Source organism: Zosterops lateralis (genome assembly GCF_965231275.1).
Source record: "Zosterops lateralis genome assembly, chromosome: 4".
NCBI lineage: Eukaryota > Metazoa > Chordata > Aves > Passeriformes > Zosteropidae > Zosterops > Zosterops lateralis.
The window spans coordinates 41726228-41752204 of NC_139765.1; the positions used below are offsets into that span (position 1 = coordinate 41726228).

Below are 25977 nucleotides of genomic sequence, written 5' to 3' on the forward strand. Positions count from 1 at the left end.
AACAAGTGAAAGCAACAGTTAGAAGCAACAGATTGTTAAATGATTTCTACTGTTCAAACTGGTAATTAAATTCTTATCCCAAGTCCTTGCTAGTGAACTGTATTTCTGCATGCTGTTCTGATTTACTCAGATTATCAGTTTTATTGCAAAACATGTCTAGTGTTACAAGCACACAGGTAAACCTGCTCATATGTGACTGTGTATTTTTGGCAGCTACTTGGTCTGAGACAAACTGATTCTTAGTCTCACTCTGTTTGTCCAGAATTTTTTTTTAAACTGCTCATTAACTATATTACAGAGAAATCCACATCAATGGAAAAAGAAGCATAAATTTAAATTGGAGATTATATGATTTTAATTTCTTCTATATAATGACACTAATCCTAGTCTAGTTTTACAAAGTGTTAACCATGTACTTTTACAACATAAATTAGTATATAAACTTGAACAGTAGATACAGGAAGTATAACCACAGCAGAATAACGGGAAAACATTTCCACTTTACCAAGACCTAACAAACAGCTAAGCATACAAGAGAATTATTTAACGATATAGATAGACTCTCTACTGTCTTCTCAAATATTTTTAGGATGAGGTCATGCTAACAAAAAATCAAATTAAAATCCACATTAGTGGCTAAAATTTTGTATTTAATGTTCAACAGAAAGCACATAAAAGTACTCAAATCTAATCAGTATGTTAGAAATGCATATGAACGTACATGCCTACTGACTCCAACTAGTATTGTTCTTAACATTATTCTTAGTATTATTCTTAACAAACTGATTTTTCTTTTAACAATAAACTTACCACATTCTTAGCAACAGCAGGTTATACAGTTTATCTTCAGTATTGTTTCTAGGCACTGCTATGAGAAAAGGTTGACCAAATAGTAAAGAACCACTATGGCTGTAGCTAGTGTGCCTGCACTTTTCCCTTAAACAAACAGGAATTATGACTTGTTCTGTATCTTCTGTTCTATTGATAGCAATTTCAAATCTAGAAGAAAAACAATCAGAAATACAAAGAACAACCGTCATGAAAAGGCTACAAAGGGGAAAAATAAAAAAAATATCCCCTCTCAGTTTAATCTTTATCTGGTATCTAGGTTTTAATTTTTGGCAAATAACTAAACAAACTGCAAAGAAATATGAAGCACATTATCTACACTTACACATAAATGTCATCACGTTCCATAATACTACTTAGATTTTCATCCATGCCAAATATCCTGTGGAACCTGTGATTGTATATATCTGTAACAATCATCTGAAAAGAAAATGGAGTACATGTTGTTAAATCAGGTTAATACACATTAAAATGTTATGTGTTGTGTTTTTATATAAGAGATCACTCTTACCTTATCTGCAGCAACGCCAGACAAAGCCGACAATGCTGTGCAAAGATCCAATATATTTCCAATTTTGGGAACAACTACTTTGTACTAAAAAGGAAAATATAATTTTAATTTCTTAAGAGAACAAATATACGTGAGGAAAAACTCCAAACAACACATATTCAGCATATTTCACATATTTCTTTCATGTTTTTGAAACTTAAGGAGAAAAGTATGCAGATCAACTAATGCAAATTCCAAAAGCTGCTGAAAATGTAGCAATCTGCACAACTTCACAAATACACACATACTAAATACTCCATTTAATAATTTATACAATGTTTCTTTTAATGTTTTACTTTTTCTGTAAGACTAACAGTACAAATTACTTAAGATCTGCATTTCAACAGCACCTTCTTATTTAAGTATTTCAAAAGTATACATGCTATCGAAAAGATTATTAAATCTGGAATACAACACAAGTTGTTTATAAAGTATTATTAGGAAAAAAAGCAATGGCAGGCAACAGATTATCATTTTGCATGCAGAGAGAGAACTTGATTATTAAAGTCAAAGAAAACTTCTCTGTGGCTTCCCTTATGCAATGCATTTGCAGTTTGTAATAAAACTCCATACAAAACTTCTACCTGTTATTTGTGTAATAAAGACAGTATTAATTAGAAATAAGGTATTATTAACTCTGTAATTCATTGCCAAGTATAGCATGTTATGTCCTTAAGTTTTATAATTGTTTAGACTCACAAAAACAAACTCTCCTGAACTGGTACTCTTCCCAAACTATTAATTAAAGCACAACCATCTCACATCGTGAGTCAGGTTAACTAGTTCAGTAGTTTTCAACTACTCTGGGTCCCCTGTGCAACTACTGTGCATCCCCTATTTTCACAATTACATTTCCCATTAGTTAATACACCTCCCTTCACCTTCGAATTCCCCAACTCATACTGCCTTTGAAAACACTCTTTTCTCCTGCTTTCATTTTTATGGTACTGATTTCAGGTATTAGAGCCTTTTTGAATGTTTGCATAACTGCCTGTGTTGTATTTATTTCACCTATCCTCACAGTATAAAGTACCACTAGAACCATTTAATCAAGACTTAGTTATGATAACCTTATGTACATTTTTTCATGACATGCTGTGTAATGCGTATCACCCCCTTCCTAAAAATGGCAAAAGGGATACTCTTCACAAAGAAATCTCATCTGAATTTTTTTCTTTTGACTATGAAGTGAGAGCACAAAATAATTCGAGACTACCTAATATATTTAGTCATGGGGTTTTTTTGCACCTTTTGTGCACCAAAAATATTTGCATTTTGTGATTAGGAAACCAAGAAATTGAGTCTTATGGATTAAGTGTACAAATATTTTTATAAACATAAAAATTCATCATAGCAGCTCTTAAAAAATTGTCAGCATACATTTTAAAGATTAAGAAGCCTTATTAACACAATCATAAAGAAATTACCAATTCTTTCTTGAAACTGTACAAGGTATGTACAGTCTTTCTCAGGTATCTATAGTCTTCCCCCTTTGCCTAAGTGAGACTTCAGAACACATACCAGAAAAATAAAGCTTGTTGGATTTGCTTATAAATTTGCACTGTGTAAAGGAACTTGGGTTCATTGTTAATGCCTCATGAATCAGTGTTTGTACATAAATTAAGCTGCTTACCTGCATAGGCTTTGCAAGTGGATCCATTCTAACTAAATAAACTTCCAAAGTGCGTTCTTTTTTCATGGGTAATGGAAGTGTCAAGTAACAAAAGGGATCAAAGGTTACAGATATCTTAGCACATTCTGGACAAACTAGGGTAGATTTAAAAAGGCCATGAAATATATCTACAATGATGGAATCATTTCTCTTTAAATGGTTTTCCCAGGCTTCTTCAGCAACCACCTGTAAACAAAGCATGATCTGGGTTATGACAAAGTAATAGAAAATGAACAGTGAGAATTATTAGTAGAAGTCCTTGGCAGAACATTTTCAGTAACCACCTAAATAGACATGTCACCCCAAAGGACCTATAAGGAATGTTACAACTACCAGGTTTACAGGTTGAAAGATGTATGCTTTTCTTGGGATAGAGATCCTGTCAGTGGTATTACAGAGTCTGAGTGACTTTCAAGTAGCTTGCGGAAAGACAAAAGCAGATAAACCTACAAATTCCATCTGAATTAATGTCATACTCATAACAAGAATTTCCCTAAAGTAAGAGTACTGGAGGGAGACAGAATGTTGCATACTGTAGATATAAAAGAACAACAGAATGGGAATTGTTTTTCCAACTGAGCTCAACACTGAATTGAACAAGATGGTCTTAAAGTCTTAAAAAAGGCCTTACCATCCTCCCATCCACCTGCATTATCTTACAAATAAACAAAAATTTACACAGTTTCTCAAGATCTCAATTTTAAAGTTTTGTCCTATTTTCTGAAATGTCTTCCAGAAAAAGCCCCACAGTTAGTTTCCCAACCTCCTACGCATAATCATGTTGAAGTTATCTTACAGCTTAGAAGTATCTTACAACTTTTACTAAAAATGAGTATGATCAGCTCTAAAACCCCTACCTTGTCTGGTCTCCCATCCGCATCCTTTAACTGAATATAAGGCTTTTTCCTAATTCTATTCAAATCCTCATGTAAACCATCCAAGAGAAAAGCCAGAAGCTCTTGACAATCTTGTTGCTGATAACCAGAAAATTGTGGTGCAAATCGTCCCACTTGTGTCTAAAAAAAAATAAATGCATAACCCTTTTGGTACCTTAATTGTTAGAAAGAGTACATACTTCTGAGATGTTATAGTGGCACATTGAAAAGGTAAAACTTGCACTTATAAAAGGTAAGCTTTTCAATGGAGACAGGAAGTCAAAACTAATTCTCGAAGACCAGAGCACAAGGACAGATGACACCTACTGAAATATACATCCAAGTGTTTTACCAGTTCAATGAATGGACTGCATACTGATAAATAGTACTTCAAAAATTTTTTTTTGTATATTTCTCTAAGTTTCATATACAAAACCAAAACTGACAATGTATTTTCAATGTAATTTCTCTACTCACCTTAAACGCTCTTGGGGTAACATAGCTGTACTTTCCTGACCACATTTGCTTGATAAGCTCGGCGTAAGATTTTGCTATTTCACCTCGCATTCCTAAAGGATTGTCAAAATTCAGCTCTTCCTGGTATTTATCATTGAGGAAGTACTCTGTAAGAGGAGGTGTGTTGCTCAGACACTGCAAAAAATAATACAGACTTTTTAGAGATTTGAATCAGTTCTGAACAAAAAATGTTTTAATTTTGTTAAAGCAGCCATGAACTGTAATGTCTAGTGCCTGGAAGGAAGAGAGGAAAACCCTAAACAATCTTTTCCAGAAACAAATAATGGCTTTAAAAACCAAGACTGGCTACAGTTGTCATTACAAGTTATGCTCAGATAATATTTGTCAAGAGCTTTACCTCAAAATTTATAAAACAGAGTAGTCCAACCAATCACAGCATGACAACATAATTTCTATCAAGATTTAAAACAAACAAAACAAGGTGTTTCTTGAAACATGAATGGCTTTATGAAACTTGTTGTTGTAATAGATGTTGCAAAGTAGAGAGTGCATACATGCTTGGAAGAGAGAACCAACAGGGCTTATTAGTTCAAATTATACCATATTCAGAGCAAAATTAAAAAAAAAAATCTTTTATTTTGGCAGGCGAGGGAAGGTGAGGATGCTTGGCCTTTCCCTTCTCTTTGCTAATATCTAATATCAGCTTATGGATGCTGTTGGAGACAGCAATCTATATGACAAGGACTAAACCTCCTGCATCCCTTCCTATGGTCTTTTAAATCTTGTGATGCCATTTAGAGCTGCAATTAATTCAAGGAAAGCAAGGACCTTGTTTTAGATTGAAATAACCACTTATCCTCTGTACCAGCCTGTCTCTTCTCTCAGCATTTGGAGACGGCAGGATGTAATCACTGAAGTATGATTTCCAATTTCACTTTGAATTTTTGTGTGCTACTCTTCATACTCCTTTAAACATAAACATTTCCATCATTCATGAATAAGCCCCATGCCATGCCTTAGCACATATTTTTAAGAGTTTGTCCATTAAATATCGTAAGTTTTTCTGCATTCTTTCCTTCATTAAAAGATTTGAGGAAAGGTTAAGTATTTCACCAGTCTCGTCTGCCTCTCTGTAAACAAGGGGAAGAGCTCCACTTATGCTACTGCATAAGATACAAGAATTAGACTGGAAGATTTTCACCTTTATTGAGTGAGGCAAAAAAAAGTTACTCCTATGTCTGCCTATCATACCTGTGCAATATTACAAAGCAAAACCAGTCACATGCTGTAGAGAGCTGAGTTTCATGCCTATATCAAATTCCTTCCTTTCTCTTCCTCCTCACCTAAAGCTTTCAGGATCTGTCAACACTGCAAAAAAAAATTCCTGGTATTACAGACACTTTTGGACACTCAGGGTTGAAGAAATCTCATTTTTCACTCGCTATATGGCAAAGAACTTTTACTTCCATTAGTGGTGATCCCAACTCCCCCTACCTTACAGATCTGTGTTATCTTCCGGATTATTTTTGGGTGGGTTTAGGAAATGAAATCAGTCCAAATCTGTTTAGTTTAGTGTGAGGAATGTCCAACACAAGGAAGTAAATAATGCAAAAATGTTATATTTTTCTACAGGTCTTTCTGTTATACAGAAAGCATTATACGATGTCCTGACAATGTGGATTCCACTAAAAAAAATAATCCGTTTCTAGTTTTTACCTGATAAACTGGTTTTGTTACTTTCTCATAAAATTAATTAATATTTGTAGCGTAAGTCAGGAATATTCCTACAGATAATTTCCCTTTTTCCTTTAACAATGTCCACATTACAATGTAAGATGACACTGATGGTAGTATTGGAATGCACAAATGTCTATCTCAACACAGCAAGTTTTGAGGTACAGAGCAGACATTTTTTAAAAATATCAGATACCAAAGTCTTTTAAGAGTAGCTGCTAAAGTAGCTAATAAAGTTGGCCACATATGCATTGATCCTTTCAATGTAACTGACAAACATATATGATTATAAATACGCCTACTTATTGAAAAGGCTGACAATGGAGAATTTTTTAAGATCATGATTGAAGTCAGAGGAAAAAAAACATCCAGAAGCCATTTTAAAGGGAATCCAACATTCTTATTATTCTCTCATGTGATGTGTTGTAGATTATTCAAGAAGCCTTATGGAAAGTGTCTCTTAAAACCAAGACAGATAATCTGCTGGACAGTAAAATTACTTGACTTATGTGTCCTGCTCAGCCTAGTGACTGGGGGTTTTCTGTTTGTTCCAAAACACAGACAATAAGTAAACCAAAAGTATACCAGCATGCAAAGAATAATAGCGGCCAAAATAACCAAACAAATACAGTAAAATTATGGAAAACTGTTTGTGAACTGAAGAGGTGAGAGAATGGCACTTCATTTCAGGTACTGCTGTCTCTGCATGTTTTCTTTAACCAACAAAATTTCTGTAAGGTTCTCTGAACCTGGTCACTTAGTGAAAAGATCATGGGAAGTTATGGAACAAAAGGCAGAAACTCCAAGAGACAAACCACAGGAGAGAAGATTAATCTTCAGCATGACAAAGGTTAGCACTGAAATTGTACTTCCATGTTACATATTAATAACCCGGAAATAAGTTATTAAGATGTACAGGAAAATGAAAAAGAAATAAATCATTGTTTTTAGCGTTATCTACACACACACATATATATAAACATCCCAATGCTGTAGCCTCACTGGAATACTGTATACAATACTAGCCTATGATAATGTTTGCATGTCTATCTGTCCTATGAAACCTCCATACAGGGGGAAATATAATAACAAAAGTAGTCAAGACATACTCTTCTAAATCTCTGTGATTTAAGTATGGAATAATTCTGATATAAGAGATTGCATGGACTTATTTGATAAAAAGAAAAAAGACATAATGAAGAAAGAGGGCCACCAAGACAGTCAGTGGCCTAGAAGCACTTGCCCTATGAGAAAAGGCTGAAGCATCAGGGCCTGTTCAGGCTGCAGAAGAGACTGTTTGAGGGAGGCGCAAGAGCAGCCCTCTAGTACCTACAGGGAAGTTAAGCAGAAGATGGAACCAGGCTCTTCACAGTGGCACCTACTAGGAAGAAAAGGAACAATGGGCATCGGTTGAAACATGAGAGGTTAAGGATATAAAGAAAAAACTTTTTATTTTAAGATCAGTCAAGCAGTGGAACTAAGAGGTTCTACCTTCTTGGGAGGTTTTCAAGATCCAACTGGATAAAGCCCTGGTCAACCTGTTCTGACCTCAGAGCCAACCTTGCTTTGAGCAGGAGGTTGCACCAGAAACCTCCTGAAGTTCCATGAATCATCCTATAATCCTAAGGGAATAAGGAAACATTTCTTCAAATCCCATATGGAATATTGCACAAAAATAATGACAAAAATAAACTTCCAAAATAAAGAAAACATCACTACCTATCATGGCAGTGAACTGGGGAAATGAGAAGGAGACAGTAGGAACAGGAATTGAGATACTGAAAACTGAACACTCCTCTAAGTGTCCTGATTCTTCAGCTTCAGGTGCTATTTACTGAGAAATTTAAGCAAGGGACATTGAAATTTCATATTTCAGCTTTCTAATAAAAGAGCTGCCAGACTGAAAAGAAGATCCATGGGGAAAAAAGTGTTTTACTTTACACGAGTCTATCCTACTTTTGTCTGTCCACTATCAGACATGGCAAGCGCTTAGTTAATGCACTTCCTAATCCAAACTCCACATGCCTATGGCAACTGAAACAGAGCAATAAAAACCTAATCATTTCAGGTATTGGTGAAATATGACATCTTCTGTCTAGATAAACACACAGCCATAAGTAACTTTAGAGAGAATATTATTCAGCCTTCTGAAGAAAGAAAACTTCTGAAATGCCCATTGGAAAGCCTGTTTAGAATTCGGATGTATATAATCACACGGAGGGAAAAAATCTTGGAAAAAATAAATGTTTTTAATGAAGACATTTACTTATTTTCTTCTCCTATTTTTAATCACAAAATGAAAATTTTAGAACTCTTAGGTTTTCATAGTCAAAGAAAAAAAAAAAAACAACCCTTAAAACATTTCCACAGAGCTCTATTCTCTAATATCCCACCCAAATAGGAAAGTAATACTTGGGAAACATCCACAGGTGGCAGCACAGCAATGCTTAATGATACTCATTTTTTCTAATTTATTTTCAGCTTAGAATATAGCTATGCACCTAAGTGAATGTGAACAAAACATCTGCTTGACAAGTACGTTTTTCAATATGGGTTCAAGTATTCATAGTAATATCTATTTCATAAAATCTACACACTTCCTTTTGTCTTTCCTGTTTTATTTCACGCTCAGATCTGCAAAAGCAGGCATTTAGGCCTAATTAGAAAAAAATCAAGCCTTAGGTATTTACACTGAAATAAAATAAATACACTGAATACTCCCTTCAGAAGAATCTGAAGAAAACTGTACAACAGTCCCAATATAACCAAAATAAAAGTACTGAATTATTGCTTTTCTTAAATTAAGGAACAGTGGTAAGAGGACAACACTTGGGCGATGGTATTTTAACCTTCTTGGCCTTACTCTCCTTCAGTTTGAGGCTGTCTGTAATCCCACAGAAGATCTTATCTATCTCTTCATCATCTGTCCTCCAGTTGTCCTGAGCTTCTTAACACTGAAAACCCTTACTTGGAAGGGCAAAGACTCCTTCACAATAATCACTTAGAAGGATAATGGGGCAAGCCCAACCTTACCTACAGATTGAAGAACTACTGAAGAACTTGCAACAAAATTTAAGACATAGCCAGGATTTTCACATTTCTACCTGGTATGTTTACAGGCCAAGAGCCTTCACACAAGCTAGTCAGACTCAGGAGACAAAGGTGTGTGAAGAAATTGTCTCTTTGTCAAGGAACATTTATAATAGCTCTAATGCACACCATCTTCACTGTACATGAGACAAGACCAAAGAGAAGCTGTATGAGAAATGCCGTGGTTTCTGAAGCAGAAATGGCTCCTATGTGAACACTCAGGGGCCTCAATGCTCCCTGGAAAGCACAGAGATCTGAGAAAAGTGGCATTCAGCTGGAAAATGGATGAACTAAACTCTGCCTCTGTTGAAGGAAGCTACACTGATAATACCCAGCACAAACTGAATGGAAGGGATCAAAGGAGAGCTTTTGGTACATTAATAGAATTGAAACTGTTATTTCAGAGTCCAATACTCTATAGTAAACTATTTTGTTTAAAGTAAACAGATTTATCCTGATTAACAACCCTGTGTTAGCACAATTGTGAAGGAACACACCGTAGGAGAATAAGTAAGATAAAGTAGATCAGAGAATCACAGAATAGTTGAGATTAGAAAGCATCTCTGCAGATTCTCTGGACCAATCCACTTGCTCAAAGATAGGTCACCTAGAGCAGGTTGCTTGGGACTTTGTTCAGTTAGGTTTTAAGCATCTTCAAGGATATAGGCTTCACAGTTTCCCTGAAAACCCTATTCCACTGTTTGATAAAACAACTCCATTTTAGAACCAAGTTTCCTATATTTAAGAATTGCATGTGCTTCATTTAGTGCCCATTGCCTCTTCTTCTTTAAGCGGGTACCACTGAGGAGAGTTCAGCTTCATTTACTTTTCTCCACCAGGTACTTCCAAAAAATGGTAAAATCACTCTGGAGTCTTCTCTTCTCCAGGCTGAACAGCCCTAGCTCCCTGCCTCTCCACAAAGGTCAGATGCTGCAATCCTTGATCACTGGTGTGGTCACTCACCAGACTTGCTCCAGTATAACCCTAAACTCTCTGGGGAGCCCAGAAGTGACCTCAGAACTCTGGGTGTGTCTCTCCAGTGTGAAATGGAAGGAAAGGATCACCTCTTTCAGCCTACTGGCAATACGCTTTTTAGTGCAGCCCATGATGCTGTTGTCTGCCTCTGCCACAGGAACACACTGCTGGCTTTTTGTTCAGCTTTATGTCCAGCAGGAACCTGGGTGCTTCTCTGCCAAGCTTCCATCCAGTTTCTGACCCCCTCTCGCAGTGTGTACAGGTTCCTGGGGTTGTTGCCCCCAGGTACAGGGCTTTGCATTTCCTTTGATTTAACTTCATGAGGTTCCAGGCTGCTGAAGTCCCTCCAAATGGCAGCACAGCCATCTGGTATAGCAGTTCCTCACTGCAGATTTGTGTGATCTCTAATTTTGCTGAGGGTGTACTCTGCTTCATCATCCAGATAAACACCTAGAGCACCCAATATTCCCAAGCAGAATTCCCTATTTGCTTTTCATGTACTGTTTGACCCCATCTTTTCGTTGCTTCCAAGACTAAGACAGATCAAAACATGTTTAGAGTGCTCTGGCCATAGGTATTACAGTCAGAATAATCCAATGTTACTTTGATAAAAGTAGGACATGAAATTAATAGCAAATTAGCACAGTGAAATGCATGCTTTCTGTGTAACTGAAAAATGATCCAAGTGGTGGCAAGATGAAGACTGCAGCCTGGGAGACCTCAGTGTTCAAGAACACATCATACTGTCACTAAAAAGCATTTCCATGGATTTCCTAGATAATATTAAACTCTGAATAGTACTTTGAGACATACAGTAGGTAAAACTGAAAGATACTTTACATTTCCTTGCTAAGAAAGCCACTAAATAATGCATTTGAAAAAACAGACCTTCAAGGACATATTAAAGGTAACATGCCAAACTAAAAGCTACACTGCTCAATAAACACCTCATTTTCTTACCCAGAGCACTGTCTTGGTAATCAGCAAACCTGTATTTATTAATTTACACTATAGTGTCTCAGAACTTATTTGCAAACTTAATTCTCTAGATGTAACTGAAAAGCAATGAATTCAAAGCTGATATTATTTTTCTAATGCAGACCTCAGAATTAAATCCGTTTAACACAATCATGATGTGACCTGTAACAAGTTTGTTACGCTGTATATGACTCCTAAAGGCAACAACCCGTGTTTAGAATTCTAACCTAAAAGGTTACTTCTGAATGACATATATGCAAATCAGGTATACCAGTTCAATTAAGGTTGAATAAGTAATTAAAATTATCCTTATTTAATCAGTGTAGCTTGATGAAAAAGGTAGAATCATAAAAAAACCCTTTCAAGCAAGAACATTCTTTGAATTCAGCTTATAAAATATAATTCTGGCTGACACACTAGACAAAAATACGCGCTTTTCTTTCCAACAGCATAATGATGCAATTCAGTAATCAAGAGAGGTTATGTGTAGCATTTTTAGTTAGAATGGACACTGCAAAATATGTGTCCTTCTCCCTTTCAGTCTAGCCATCTTTTGTGAAGCATGCTAAAAAATATTTAGTTACTTTTGCACTGTTCAACTTCCCTTCAAGTATCCTCATGGAAACGTTTTTAGAAACAAGTTTAATTTTATGGATGCCTTTTATCAGTAAGTATGGAATAAGCATGGATATATACCACTAACAGGTGGGGGCTGACTGGCTAGAAAGCAGTTTTGTGTTATATGACCCAGTGGTCCTTTTCGATGGAAATGTGATCCTGCTCTTCATCCTCGTGGGAAAGGTAGCTGCAAAACTGCAGCTGTATTAACAACTGCAGTCAGAGGCAAATGGGAGGAAATCTTCCCCCCCATTTGGAACTCGTGAGACTGCTGCAGGAGCACTGTCCTGCTTAGGGCTCCCTAGTGTAAGAAAGAGTAGAGAAAGGACACCAACATGGTCAAGGGACTGAACAATATACAAGAAAAGGTAGAGCTGTATGCATTAGTTTGACCTGAAGAAGACAAGACCAAGGGAAGAGCTTGTAGCTTTCTGCACCTACCTAACGGGAGGCTACAGAAAAATAAGGCCAAATTATTTACTGATTGTCAACATGAAGAAGGGATAGAAGTATCACACACACTGTGATGCTTCAGAACAAATTTTTCTTTTGAACAACTTTCAACAACTTCATCAACTTAGCTTACAAATATACCTGAAATTCCTTTTTTACTCCAAGAGGCTAAAGAAGGAATGCAACATTTGGGTTGTGTTTTTGGGTTTTCTTTTTTTAATTTTACCCAAAGAAATCACAAACATAAGCCACAAATCCTTGTAATGACCAAGGAGGAAAGAAGGATAACAACTCTGCAGCATGTTTGGTTAAGATCTAGTATTTTCATACTCAGTAGGAAAATATGTGAACAAGAACTTAAATATACGTAAGTTTTTTGACAGAAGACTATTCCAATAAGAAAAGGTAAGTTCGAGGACTAAACAGAAGCAAACAAAACTCCTAGTTCTGACCATTAATTATTCTACAACTGCAGCTTCCATTTAAAAATTAAGACACTAAGGTTGCTTCATCTTGGTAGAGTAGTAGTATTATACTACTGCATTCATAGGAAAGAAACAAGCTAACACATTCCTGTAAAATATCTCATCCATTAAATAGCTATTCTGAGAGGAAAGGTCAATGGAAAATACTTTCAGGGTTCCTGCATGTTAACCTGTGCAATGAAAATACATAGTGAGTCAGAAATAAAGACCTGGTAATTTATCAGTCATTTACTTTTTGACGCTTTTTTCGGTACTACAATCAGTACTCAAGTGCATTTCAAAAGGAAAAGGACGTTTTTGTGACATATGCGCATGGCAATTATTACAAAAAGCAAAGAATCCCACTTCAAGACTTCACTCATGTAGAACAGTGGTCAAACATCTTTCTGACATTGATCATTATGAATGCAGCTACATAAATAAACTTTTAAAGTATATCAATAAAGATGTATTATTTCCTCACTTTTTATCCTATCCTGCTACTTAGTAGATCTCTTAATATTAGTTTTGAAACATGACAAAATAAAACAAGATATTATTTTCAAGTAATAACACTAGCTGATTTTATTTTGAAGTACATACCTGAATTGCTGAATTCATGAAACATGTATTCCCCAAGTTACTAAGGCCACACAGGCCTGGCTGCTCATTGTGTCTTCCTGGCTCTGAATAATCATAATTCTTATAAGCAGTATATGATGGGAGACAATAGTTTGAATTTTTCACACTGTAAGAAAACAAGACATCTTTCACAATGTAAACATGTATTCTATAGTACTTTAAAGCATACAAGTACTTTATAAACTTAAATGATTAAAAATCTTAAACTAACTTCTGCGAACAAGGAAAGATTTAAAACACTTAACTTTTGTTATAACATTAATGTCAATTTAAAAGTCATCTGTGCAAACAACCAAAACCAAACATACTGCAGTAACTGCAATTATTATATCCCTACCCCTTTTTTATAGGAGCAGCTTCACAGCTTACTCTATTCTTCATTGCTCCATCATATTTAAAACACTCAGACTTTAGACACCACCAGCAGCAATCAATCATTTACGTTCCTTTTGCATCCTGCTACTGCAAGAGAGAGGTCGGTGGGAATGGGAATGCAGAGTTACAGGTGAAAGCTGAGATTTCCAAGGCCACTGTGGCATAGCTGCCTCACTGCATCAGACAGTCTATTTATAGCTTCCCTGCTAGGACAGCACAATCCGGCATGCAAATGCAGAAAAGCCTTGAGAGGTAAAGGAATGCGCAAAATGCCTTGCAACAACTTCAATATAAATCTATGCTGCATCTGTTTGGAAAAACTGTGTAAGACTGAAATAGGTAAAATTATGATATTTAAAACAATTTGTTTCCAGATGAAATACAAAAATATCAAATATAAACTAACCCTCAAAACAGTAAAGTGAGCACATCTGAGAACACTAGAAAGGCAAAGTAATCTTCTAAGAGGATGTTCTGTAGTATGTTAGAAAAAAACAAGCAACCACAACCACTTTAACCATTTCAGGCACGGATCACAATGAAATCTGTGTGACAGCAGCTTTGGCTTAAGTTCAGCAGTATTTCTGCAGCTACTAAGCATCATTCACATAAGAAGCAACATGAACAGAAATTTGAAAGTCAGATGCTAAGAATGATAAGGAAAAATATGCACTGCAAAGAATCAATCCTGACAAATAACTGAGATTTTTAATTGCAGAAGTCTGAGAAGTGCACAATGGTTAGACTCCAGCCATTACTCCTGAACACTTATCATGCTCTTCACTGAATTCCAACTGTCTACCCAGTGCACAATTACTCACTTTTCAAAAATAACTGTTGTTTTTTTAATCAAGTTATCAAAAGATTCAAATAGAAGGGGATGTAAATTTCTCCCTCTTTCAATGGTCTTAGAAATTTGTGTAGTTTATAGCTCCACTGTCCATAAAGCTGCTGTTATCAAACTTTTACATCTGCTCATTTCTTTTTAATAGCTGACTTTCCCATTAGTCCTTCTCGTTTCTATACATATGCATTTTCTCTGCTCTCTGGCTGGCCCCCAAACTAGCTAAGAGGTATTGAGTTCACTGGTCATTCTCAATTAAAAAAACCCTATAAAGTTAGTGTTCACCCAGGTACAAGGGATCCCCAGGAAAAATTACCTTCATTCTCCCTTTGCAGTTGCAGCCCAGTTACTGTGGTGAACTCCCAATTCCCTGAAGCTGGCAAGCCTTAGTTCCCCCAGGAATCAAAACCACAAGCTTGCCACTGGTGCTAATGCAACCCCTGCAGTATAACCAACAGTGCACAGCAGTAACAGAAATGCACTTGCACAGGTACACAACAAGCTTCTACTTTCAGCCTTGCTTCTTTCCTACTGCTGTCCTTACCTGACTTACAGATAATACTTTTCACATGCTTAACAAAAAGGAAATCTCTTTTAAATTCAGGACATGTAGGGGTAATGAACAAACTGAATTTAATTCTTCTGGGGATTTTAATTTTTATTTCCTTCTCTGCAGCTTTCCCCCCTTCACAAATTGCCAACTTTGGAAGGACACTAGGAAGCTAAGGAAATGCAACTGGTATTTTGTGGTTCTAGCTTATTCATGTGAAAGATTTTCTCAAATTAGCTGAGTACCATGACAATAATTTAGTTCAAGCTAATTGCAGTGTAGATAGATGCAGTGTGTTTGCTCTAAGGGATAAACTGTCAGTTTACTTCTCAAAAGGCAGACATTTCTGAGCTCTTTCTCTTCTCTAATGGCCCACAGAAATATATTTGAGGGGTTTAAAGACTAAACCCACTACCACTCATCCTGTGAGTCAGATCTATTAATACATTTTTCTTTCATGGTTCTATGGTATTTTATCAAAACATATCCTACAAAACACTGCCTACTATTTGCAGGATACTAGGAGATGCCTCTTTATAGCTCCATCAGTCTGCAAGCTGTTTTGCCGTAGAAAAATTATTTTTAAGTAAATTACATTGTTGCTTTGCTTTTTATGTTTTTGAGGTGGATGAAAAAGAAATTATTGACAGTCAACAGTAAGTAGCTAACAATGGAAAGCAAGTAAAGATACAAGATAAGTCTGCATTCATTTAATTCAAACAGAAATATCCTAGAAAAAAGTAATCTGTGATAATTGCATGTCCCCAAGCCTCCAGCTGCTTTTCCTGCAAAACTTTCCTACCTTTAATGAAGGAACAATGCAGGGAAAAGCAGAGGGGAGGTATTAGGATAAGCCAGTCAAGTAAGAGCAATAACAGAAAGAAAACACTAATAGTTCTTAGAAAAAATTGCTTCACAAAAGTAAGGCAGGATTTGAAAACATGAAACCATCTTCAGACCCTTGAACAGAGGTCTTGAAATGGTCAAAATGGTAAAAGGAGGTTTCAAAATGAGATTTTATTATCTGTATATCTATAAATTTTGAATTGCATGTGCTAGATCTGAAATGACTTGTTTGTACCATCTGTGTGTGCCCTTAAACATCAAAGCACGTTTCAAATGGTTATGATGAACCCAGAGCACTCACTGTACAGTTAAGAGCTCTGTGAAGCATGGACTTGGAACAAAAAAAGCTGGAAAGCCTCAGAAAGCTTCACAGAAGCATCATTGGTTCTGGTAATTTGACAGTGGAATGCCATGTACCAACAGGTACATACATAAGTGATTTTTGAATTCCAACAATGAGCCCAGAAAATCAAAAGTTTGGAAGACGTATTGAGCTCTGCAATATTTCAACCATTTTAATGCACTGCCAATGGATTTTTGTGACCAGCCTCTTTAAGAAACCTATTATCAGGTTCCATCAGACTTTAGAGACACCTGAAGCAGCAGGAGAGGCCCATGTCACTAAATAAAGATTACTATCTTTATTTTTGTTCATTATCATTGTCTGGAGAGAAAAGACAACATTATAACGTATTTAAATTGCCTTTGTCATCATATTTGGTTATGTGTCAGGTACAACATGAAGAAACTGTTTCTAGAGGTAATGCAATGTAATTAACACTTGTACTTCTTAGAACAAGGATATTGAAATATTCCAAGCATACGAACAAAGCTGCCAGTTATCCATCTTGACAGGCTGACACTACTAAATGATGCAAACAAGTCATTTCAGAAGCCTAAAGCACTGGTTACAATGAAGCAAACAGAACAACTTTTCACTTAGTTCCCCAAGCAAAATCCCTGTTCAGGTGTTTTTAATTCCCATCCCACATAATTTAAAAAACATCGTATGTAATTGAACTGTATTGCTTTATTAACAGCAATAAACAGAAATTCCAGTAAGACCTAAAAGATGTGCATCTCTCTCCGCTCTTCTGAATCCACTAACACATAATATGCTAATCATCCTATGCTATTCTTTCAACAAGACAACCTGTAAAGGCAAAAGAACATCAATGATCAATTATTTGGAATCCTCCATTCCTTCAAATGCAAACTCACATTTACAGAAATGAAGGCTTCAGACTGGATAAAATTTGCACAAGTTATTTCTGACATCTAATGTATGACTACCTCAACACAAAATTAAGTGTCTACCAACTTGAGACATACTCTTCTTACATGGAACACCTCCTGGGATTAGAAAAACATTACAGAAACACGCATCCTTACAACGAAATCTGATTATTTCAGATTTTACACATAATTTGTACTCTATAGGTGAGCTCTAGTAATTACAAAAGCAGTCTTTCAATGACTAGTATTTATGACCATTAATACACAAAATCTGTTTGATTTTTCTTCCTTATAAATCATATTTGTTAGCTAAAATCATCTTCAAAACAAATGCTGGTATTTCCTTTAGAGTCACAGCATCTCATGCCCATATGGAGATGCCAACAGATCCTAGAAAGCCACAAATGCATAATTTCACTAATGTACTAAGGACAATGTGCAATATAAGAGGCAATAGGTAGAAGCATGAGCATGGAAATGAATTCCAGACAAAGCTGACTTTAAGCAGTTAATTAAGAAAATACCAAAGACAGCATTAATTAATGAAAAAGAAGTACTTTCTTAGATGAGGAAATACTTGCAAGCAGAGTGCAATATTCTTAATGCACAATTCTATAATAGAATTAAATACAGAGATGTAGCTTTCCATTTACTATTTGAAACTCAAAAATTCTTAATGCAAAAGCATGTACTTTAAAGTACAAAGTGTATTAGTGGATATGACTTCATCACCGAACAGAGACTCTGAGATAAGTGCTCTAAAGATTCATCTGCATTACGTCTTGTATTAAATTATTAATCTGTGATTTATCAATTATTTTAAAGTCATCATAATTGGATTATTGCATTGTAAGGAAAACCATATACTTCTGCACTGAATATCTGTCTTACACAACATCCAGATGTACTGTGTTTCGACATACAAGAGAAAAATGACTGGCATTTCATAATACTAGAGAGTGAGTACATGTACCTATGAACAGATTTACAAATGTTTAAGTTATAGTTAAATCACTTAAAAGGACAACTCCTTATAAAATCTGAAATTCATATGACTTCCTTTTAAACACATATTTCTGTTGAAAATCATAAATTGTAAAGTAACAACAAACATACAAACATACACCTCCAAACCCTTGAATTTTTCCTTAAGTTCTAAAAGCTCACATTTTGGCTCCAAAGTAAACCAAGAAATAAAATTAAAATCAGGCAAATCATGTGAACAAACTATCTTTAAAAGCTGCAATAGCTGGCAACAGGTTTCACAAGTGCCTCCTAAAAATAACTACATTACCAGCAAGAAGCTAAGGAAAAAAAAAAAAAAAAAAGAAAACAAACAAACAAAAAAAAGAAAACAAAAGAAAATAAGAATGATGGCTTGATTTAAAATCACAGGCCCCTAACAAAAAGTCACTTTTAAGTGTTGGATTTGGTAATGCTACTGCCTTTTGCTTACAAGGTAGGAGGAGAAGAAATTAGTTCTCAGCTGGAGGCTCAGATCAAATACCTTTTTGCACAATCATATATACAATACTCTTCTTATTTACTACACATTCACACAGAGTACAATAGACTGCAGTTAATGACATAGATTTCAACTGTTCAACAGTGAAAGTGGGGGCTACTCACAATTGGTAGAAGCACAAGTGACACTTCACCCCTTAGGAAAAATCACTTCTGATAAGTGCAGTATTTAACTGGAAGATATTATATATGTAATATTTTGTCACCTTTTAAATACTTAACATCTTCAGATGTGATCACAAAATGCATGTTTAAAAATACTAAAAATTTGAATGAATTGTAAGAATAAGGCTCTTCAACTTCCCCCAGCTTGCATTAAAGATGAATGCTCTCTGGTTTCAAGCATTTGAAAGATGCTCCATTATCTGTTAAAGTGAAATAATTCCATGTTTTTCTATATTCACCAACTTTTTTACAGTTGTATACAATAACAGCAACAACAAAATTACACAAAAAGTTGGCCAATGCAACATGAAAGCTCCTCTTCTAGAGTTTTATCACATTATTTATTTAAAAAACCTACTAATTCGGGATACAAAGGAGAAAGCATATAAAAGTGACAAATCTCTTACTAGGCCTTTGTTCACTGTAATAGTCAAGCACACAGCCTCATCTCTCTCAAGTCTTCTAGCACTAAGAAACAGAAGTTAAGCTGCTGGCAACATTACAGCTACCACAGTTCAGCTGTCATGATTTGAAATCAAAGTGCGATGTTACATATGCTGCTCTAATATATTAGGAACAACAAACAAGGGAAAACCTGATCACCATAAGGGTAAGTACTTTTCTCGTTGTCCATTTAAATTCAGGCAGGATAATAATAGCAACCATGTATTTTAAAATGATAAACTCTAAATGAAGTCTATACCTTTCCTTACAGCACCCAAAATTCTTTCTAGTGTCTTCCCTGCTGAAGAGTTACAAACATCTCTAATATTAGGTTCATTTCTTGCTGTCAGCATTACCTACCTACTATGAAAGAGTAATCAGTAACAATTCAAAAGCCAAGTATTGCAAAGCAACTCAAAATCCTTAAGCTAAGAGTTATAAAACATTGAACTTTGTTTATATCACACTGGGGTGGGTTAATTAAATAATGCTTTAAGGTATATTGCTTACTTTCTGTTGTTCATGTTGTTATAATTATTTGACAGAGATGGAGAGATCTTTGGTAAAGTTGAAAAATTGGATGCACCTGGGGACCTTTAAAAATATGAAAATGATAAATTAGACAAAAATGCTGAGATATTAAAAAACTATGAAAGAAAGATAACAAATGAACAAAGCAGATAGACAAGCATGGAAAAGAAATACTTTTTTAAAAGTGGGCAAAGCACTAAAAATACCCAGGACATGCAGCCCTCAGAATCTGTCTCTTAAAACTTGAAATGCTCCACAGTACTTAAACTTTCATAACTTGCTGAAGAAACAGAGCTATTAAAAACCAAAACAAAGCACAGGCTGCTGTGCTAAAAAAACTGTTTTCAGCTTATAGTATAACTGTAGATATTCTGATGTTCTAAAACTTAAAATGTAAAGTTTCTAATGTGGGAGTTTTATTAATTTTTCATTTCAAACTAAACAGATGTTGAGATGAGATACAAAAATGATTAAGATAAATATTTCAAGATTAATTCAACAGCAGCATGGAACCATTTAGTTAAAACTGTTAGATAATTTCAGGATATTATACACAACACTAAATTTTTAAAAACCTTTTTTTTTTGCCAAATGTAGAAGCATTATCACTTATCCCCACAGTTTAAGACTACTTTAAAGTACAAGAATACTGATTTTTTTCATCACAAAGATCTCTGAATATAACAAATAAATACAATGTTTACAACTATCCTGCAGTGTATTTTTCTCAAGCAAATCTTATAGGTGTGCAAGAAAAAGACAGCATACTCAAAGGAATTCATGTAGCTTCCCATTTTTGTGGGCTCTATGTAACTCCAACTGAATTGGTGTTCTGGTTGCCATTGAAAAACTCTGAAATACACATCACTGTGTTAAGAGAAGAACTGCACGCTCAAGACTTTTTAAGCACCTCTCAAGAACTAAACTCCATAAAGAAATAAACCTTTTTACACTGAGATTTTTTCCAAGTATATTTTCACATTTATTTTCAACTTTCTACTAATAAACCTTTTCCAAAAGAAAAGTTGCTGGGGAAGGGGAACCTCAATCAACATCACTCACACCAATTTGATGCCAGAGCTAGCAATAGTTGCTGCGGAGCCTGGAAAGGGTTTGGAGGTCAGGAGTAATGACCCTGAAGTACAGCACGAAAGAACTCCAGCCACTGCAGCCAGCACCTCAGCTTCATTGAGGGCCTCACTTAAATTCCTCCATGCAAGTGCACAAGCACAGGCAAAACACAAGAGGAGCTGGAAATGTGCCTATGCCTGTGAGGGGTACAAACCTATTGCCACCAAATAAATGGTGGGATGGATTCTATGCCTGGAGTGTTGGAATTAAAGGATATATATGCTCTTTAGGAAGGACAGACAATGGAACCTCTTGAGAGCTCCTCTTATGGATCTATGATCCTTTATACACAAGGATTAAAGGGAGGGCAAAGACAAGCAAGATTATAGTGGGGGTCTGCTATGGGCCATCCAACTGGGAAGACTGAAGAGGTGACTGGTGACAGTCAACATGCTGTCAACTAAGGGCAAATCTTGTCAGACAATTTTGGTGGCCTTTGGTGGACTGACATCATCAGTCTGGACCAATATCTAAATCAGCATTTAGACATTGTCTCTAAGCTGGAGAGACATGGACATGACAGCTGGACCACTTGATGGATAAGGAACTGACTGGATGGTTGCACTCAAGGAGTTGTGGTCAATGACTCAGTGTCCAAGTGGAAACCAGTGGTGCTTCTCAGGGATCAGCACTGGGACCAGAGCTGCTTAGCAGTGACATGGACAGAGGGATTAGTCCATGCTCACAAAGTTTGCTGTTGACTCCAAACTGTGTTGTGTGGTTGACATACTGGAGGGAACAGCTGCCATCCAGAGGGACCTGGCTTCAGAGATGTACTGATGGAAACTTCATGAGTTCAATGACAAATGCAAGGTCCAGCACTTGGGTCTGGGCAATCCCAACCACAACTACAGGCTGCACAAAGAATAAATTAAGAGCAGCCCTAAAGAGAAGGAACTGGCAGTGTTGGATGACAAGCCCACCGTAACCCAGCAACCCACTCACAGCACAGAAATCTAACTATATCCTGGGCTGCATCAAAAGCAGCAGGGCCAGCAAGGTGACAGGGGTGATTCTTCCTGCCTGCTTTGCTCTTGTGAACCCTCCCTGGAGTGCAGTGTTCATCTCTGGGGCCACCAGCAAAAGGACATGAACCTGTTGAACTGAGCCCAGGGCAGGGCCAAAAGATGATCAGAGGTCCGGAGCACTTCTATGAGGACAGATTGAGAGAGTTGGGGCTCATCAGCCTGGGTAAGAGAAGGCTCTAGGGAAACTTTAGAGTAGACTTTCAGTTCCTAAAGTGGGCTGCAAAAGCTGGAGAGGCACTTTTTACAAGAGGATCTGGTCATTTGACTAAGGGGAGATAACTTCAAACTGAATGAGAGTAGGTTTAGGTTCGGTATCAGGAAGAAATTCTTCTGTGTGAGGGTGGTAAGGCACTGGAACAGGCTATGCAGAGAAACTGGATGGCCCACCCCTCTAAGTGTTTGAGGTCAGGCTGGATGGGGCTCTGAGCAACTCAGTCCAGGTGAAGGTGCCCCTGCCCATGGCAGGGGGAAGGAATTAGATCAACTTTTAAGATCCCTTCCAACCTAAATAATTCTATGTATTACCACATCGAGAACATGTTAGTTAGTCTTTCAAGTATTCTGATCAATGTTCACAAAGTTTTCCTGAAATTTCCTTCATCAATCTAAATCCTTCTCTTTGAATATAGTCTTCAAAGAAGTAAAATACGGACTGTCCACAAAAGATACCTAACTGAAGTCAGTGTAATCCCATTTAAATCCAGAACAATAGTTAAATTTGTCATTCATACATGTATTTATTTTAGAAGAAGCCTTTTGATTTGAATAATTTTGAACTGAAATTGAACTTCTCAAAGCAAATTTGAAGCTTTTAGACACTTTAAACCAAATTCAAACACAATACTGTTTGAAATTCTAAAACCCAATGTATAATTGCTGTCTATAAAAGCTAAAAGAAGCCAGAGTAAGCCAATTAAGGTCTACTAAATCAGGAAATGGCTTGCTTCTCAAATGCAAGAGAAGAGTAAACCAAATTCTCAACATAGCTACAACAAAAGCAGAAACTAATAGGTAATTTTGAAAAGTAACTTTTAATGATGTAACAAACAATCCCCATAACATTATTTATTATAATTTAGCATTTTAACAGCAGAAGACAGGTTAATAAAACCCACTTTACTGTAGTATGCCAAAATAAATGGTAGCTCACATTAGATACTTGCTTGTCCAATACTTCATTAACACTATGATTAAACTGCACTAGAATTCCCTGCACTAGTGACCAACACCAAGGAAACAAATACAGACGTCAGCAAAAACAACTACAGCTAGTATAGTCTTTTTTCCTCTGGGGGCATCCAGACTGACTGGATCAGGATAAAGAAAGGCAGATAAGACTTTTTTTGGACAAACTGAAGAAGCCTAACATTCACAGGCCTTAGTCCTCACAGGGGATCTGCTGGTGGGACAACATAGCAGGGCACAAAAAAATGCAGCAGGGTTCTGAGATGCAGTGATGACACCTATCTGATGCAGGCAACCGAGAAGCCAACAAGGAGAGTTTCTTGACTGTATCTGATACCTAAAACAAGGATGAAGAACTAGCTGGGTATGTGAAGGCTGGGGCCTTGGCCAAAATGAACTTAAGATGGTGAAATTTGAGATCCTGAGGGACAGCATGGCAGAAAACAGGAACACAGTCCTGGATTACTGCAGAGCAAACTTAAACCTTTATAGGGATCTGCTCAGAAAAGTGCCATGGGGTATGGTCTTGGAGAGAAGAGGGGGGCCCAAGAGAGCTGGCTGATATTCACAGAATTATTTAGGTTGGAAAAGGCCTTTAAGATCATTAAGTCCTTTACACTCAATAATGGTCCATTCAGAGAAGTAAAAAATCAAGCAAAGGCAGCAGGAAGCCTGAATGGATGAACAAGGAGCTTCTGACACAACTGAGATGTGAAGAGAAAGTGTCTGAGTGAAAGCAATGGTAGATATCTTGCTTAACCAGCCTGATAGTAATCTCCTCATGGAAGGCTATCTTGGTAGATGATGGGGAAGCAATGGGTGTGGTTTATCTCAGCTTCCTTAAGTCTTTTGACAGTGTCTCCTGCAACACTCTCATACACAAGCAGATGGGTTATGTAAGTGTACACTGAGATGACTGAAAACCATTCACTCCTACCACTGGAAAGGCAGGTGACCAAATGGAAGCAGCTTGGCAGGGAACCATCTGGGGTCCTGCTGGACAAAAAGCTGGACATGAGCCAGCAGTGTGTCCTTAGGCCAACCACCAACCACCGGTGTGCTACACTGGGAAAAACATTGCCAGCAGGTCAGGGGAGGTGATCCTTCTCCTCCACTCAGAACTGGCCAGAGACACCTGAGTAAGTGACTAGGTTCACTTCTGGGCTTCTTAGTACCAGAAAGACAGAGACATTCTGGAGCAAGACTCGTGAGATACCACAAAGGTGCAGCATTTGACCTATTTGAAGAAGCTGAGAGAAGACAAGGCTCCAGAACGATCTTATCACTTGTACAAATACCCAGTGGGAGAGAATGAAGAAGATGGAGCAAGAACCTTCTCAGTGGTGCCCATTGAAAGGACAAAAGTATATGGGAATAAAACAAAATAAATAAAACTCCATGTGAACAGGGAATACACCTGGATATGGTCCTAGGCAATTGCTACAGCTTCCCATGCTTTGAGTAAGGGAACTGGGTGAGACTGTCTCAAGAGGTCCTTCCATTATCAAGGACTCTTTTCCTTGAAGCTGTAGCTATGATTGGGCTAGCATACAATTTCAAAGTAAGCTTTAGCTAGACTAATCTTCTTACAAACCCTCACTAATTCAGCTTCTTCACTGAATTCACATTTCTTTGGGGAGTTTGCAGTTAAAAAGGTTGATATTTTAACATTCATCAATCAAAAAAATTAATGTTCAGGACATCCATTTGTTAAGAGTTTTTCAACCCTCCATTAATTCGTATTAATGAACGTGTTTGGTAAACTAACTTGAAAACGTCTGTTGAACGTCACCAATGTTTGTTGTTTACCCACAGGAGCTCAGACACATGGTTATCGTAAGTATTAGTTATCAGCAAATTGCATTCCAGCTCTTGGCTGACAAACATGCTGATAGCTCTTATACAATTTAAGACATCAGAGTAAGTCCCCAGTTAGCTCTACACACCACAACTCTTTCTTACAGAAAAGTCAGTAGAAATGCACGTCTGTCTGCGTAACAGCTGCTCAGGCAAAAATAAAAAAGCCAAACACTTTCTGCTTTGAAGATTCATGGATATATTTTCCTAAAAAACTTAGATAAATGGGCATTATATATTTTAAAAAGGACTGCTAAACATCTTTTACCTATTTGTTCCCTTCTCTCAACAAACATTATGGGGCTCCACCCAGTAAAAGAAAAGGATGGAGAAAGGAACTTTAACGCTGTTCCAAGATAAAAAGGTGTACAGTTTGAACCAGAAAAAAAAATCTGAAAAAATTGTAAGAAAACGTTCCTTATTACAAGGAGAAAAAGAACTAAGCTATGAATGTGTAAAGTCTCATCATTTTGTATGGGCAAAAAACACCCCAACCAACCAACAACATATTCCCTTTCACACATGAAAATTGTTTTAAAGTTAACAGCAGGGCATCTGTAAATTATGCTAAGTAGCCAGCTATTTGATTAGGATGACTTATTCCATAGTGATATCTAAATAAAAGAAGTATCAGAATGAAATTCATTACTTTTAATACATACATAGTAATATAGATTGACAGGTAATTAAAAATTCTTAGTTTTTTACCCTAAAAAAAAGCATTTTTAAAGAATAGGATGGATCAGTAGATTTAAAACTTGTTTTCAAGTTTTCCAAAAAACCCAGCTACAACACTTTTTTAAAACTAGAAGGAAATAATCCACTAGTTTATAGCTTCTTCGTATACTTCCCTAACTTGCTTTTATATTTGCATATAAACAGGT

General features: G+C 36.5%; 1 protein-coding gene across 3 annotated transcripts in view; it reads right to left on the reverse strand.

Annotated features, from left to right (window-relative positions):
* USP15 (ubiquitin specific peptidase 15) overlaps positions 1 to 25977 on the reverse strand; it is a 61007-nt gene that overhangs the window by 6758 nt on the left and 28272 nt on the right. For all 3 annotated transcript variants that reach the window (XM_083860373.1, XM_083860374.1, XM_083860375.1), the window contains 8 exons: positions 19872 to 19955; positions 13339 to 13483; positions 4424 to 4597; positions 3929 to 4087; positions 3033 to 3257; positions 1361 to 1444; positions 1175 to 1269; positions 811 to 999 (listed from right to left, as the gene is read on the reverse strand). In XM_083860373.1, coding sequence (XP_083716499.1) covers positions 811 to 999; positions 1175 to 1269; positions 1361 to 1444; positions 3033 to 3257; positions 3929 to 4087; positions 4424 to 4597; positions 13339 to 13483; positions 19872 to 19955 — 1155 coding nt within the window. The remainder of the gene's footprint in view (positions 1 to 810; positions 1000 to 1174; positions 1270 to 1360; positions 1445 to 3032; positions 3258 to 3928; positions 4088 to 4423; positions 4598 to 13338; positions 13484 to 19871; positions 19956 to 25977) is intronic.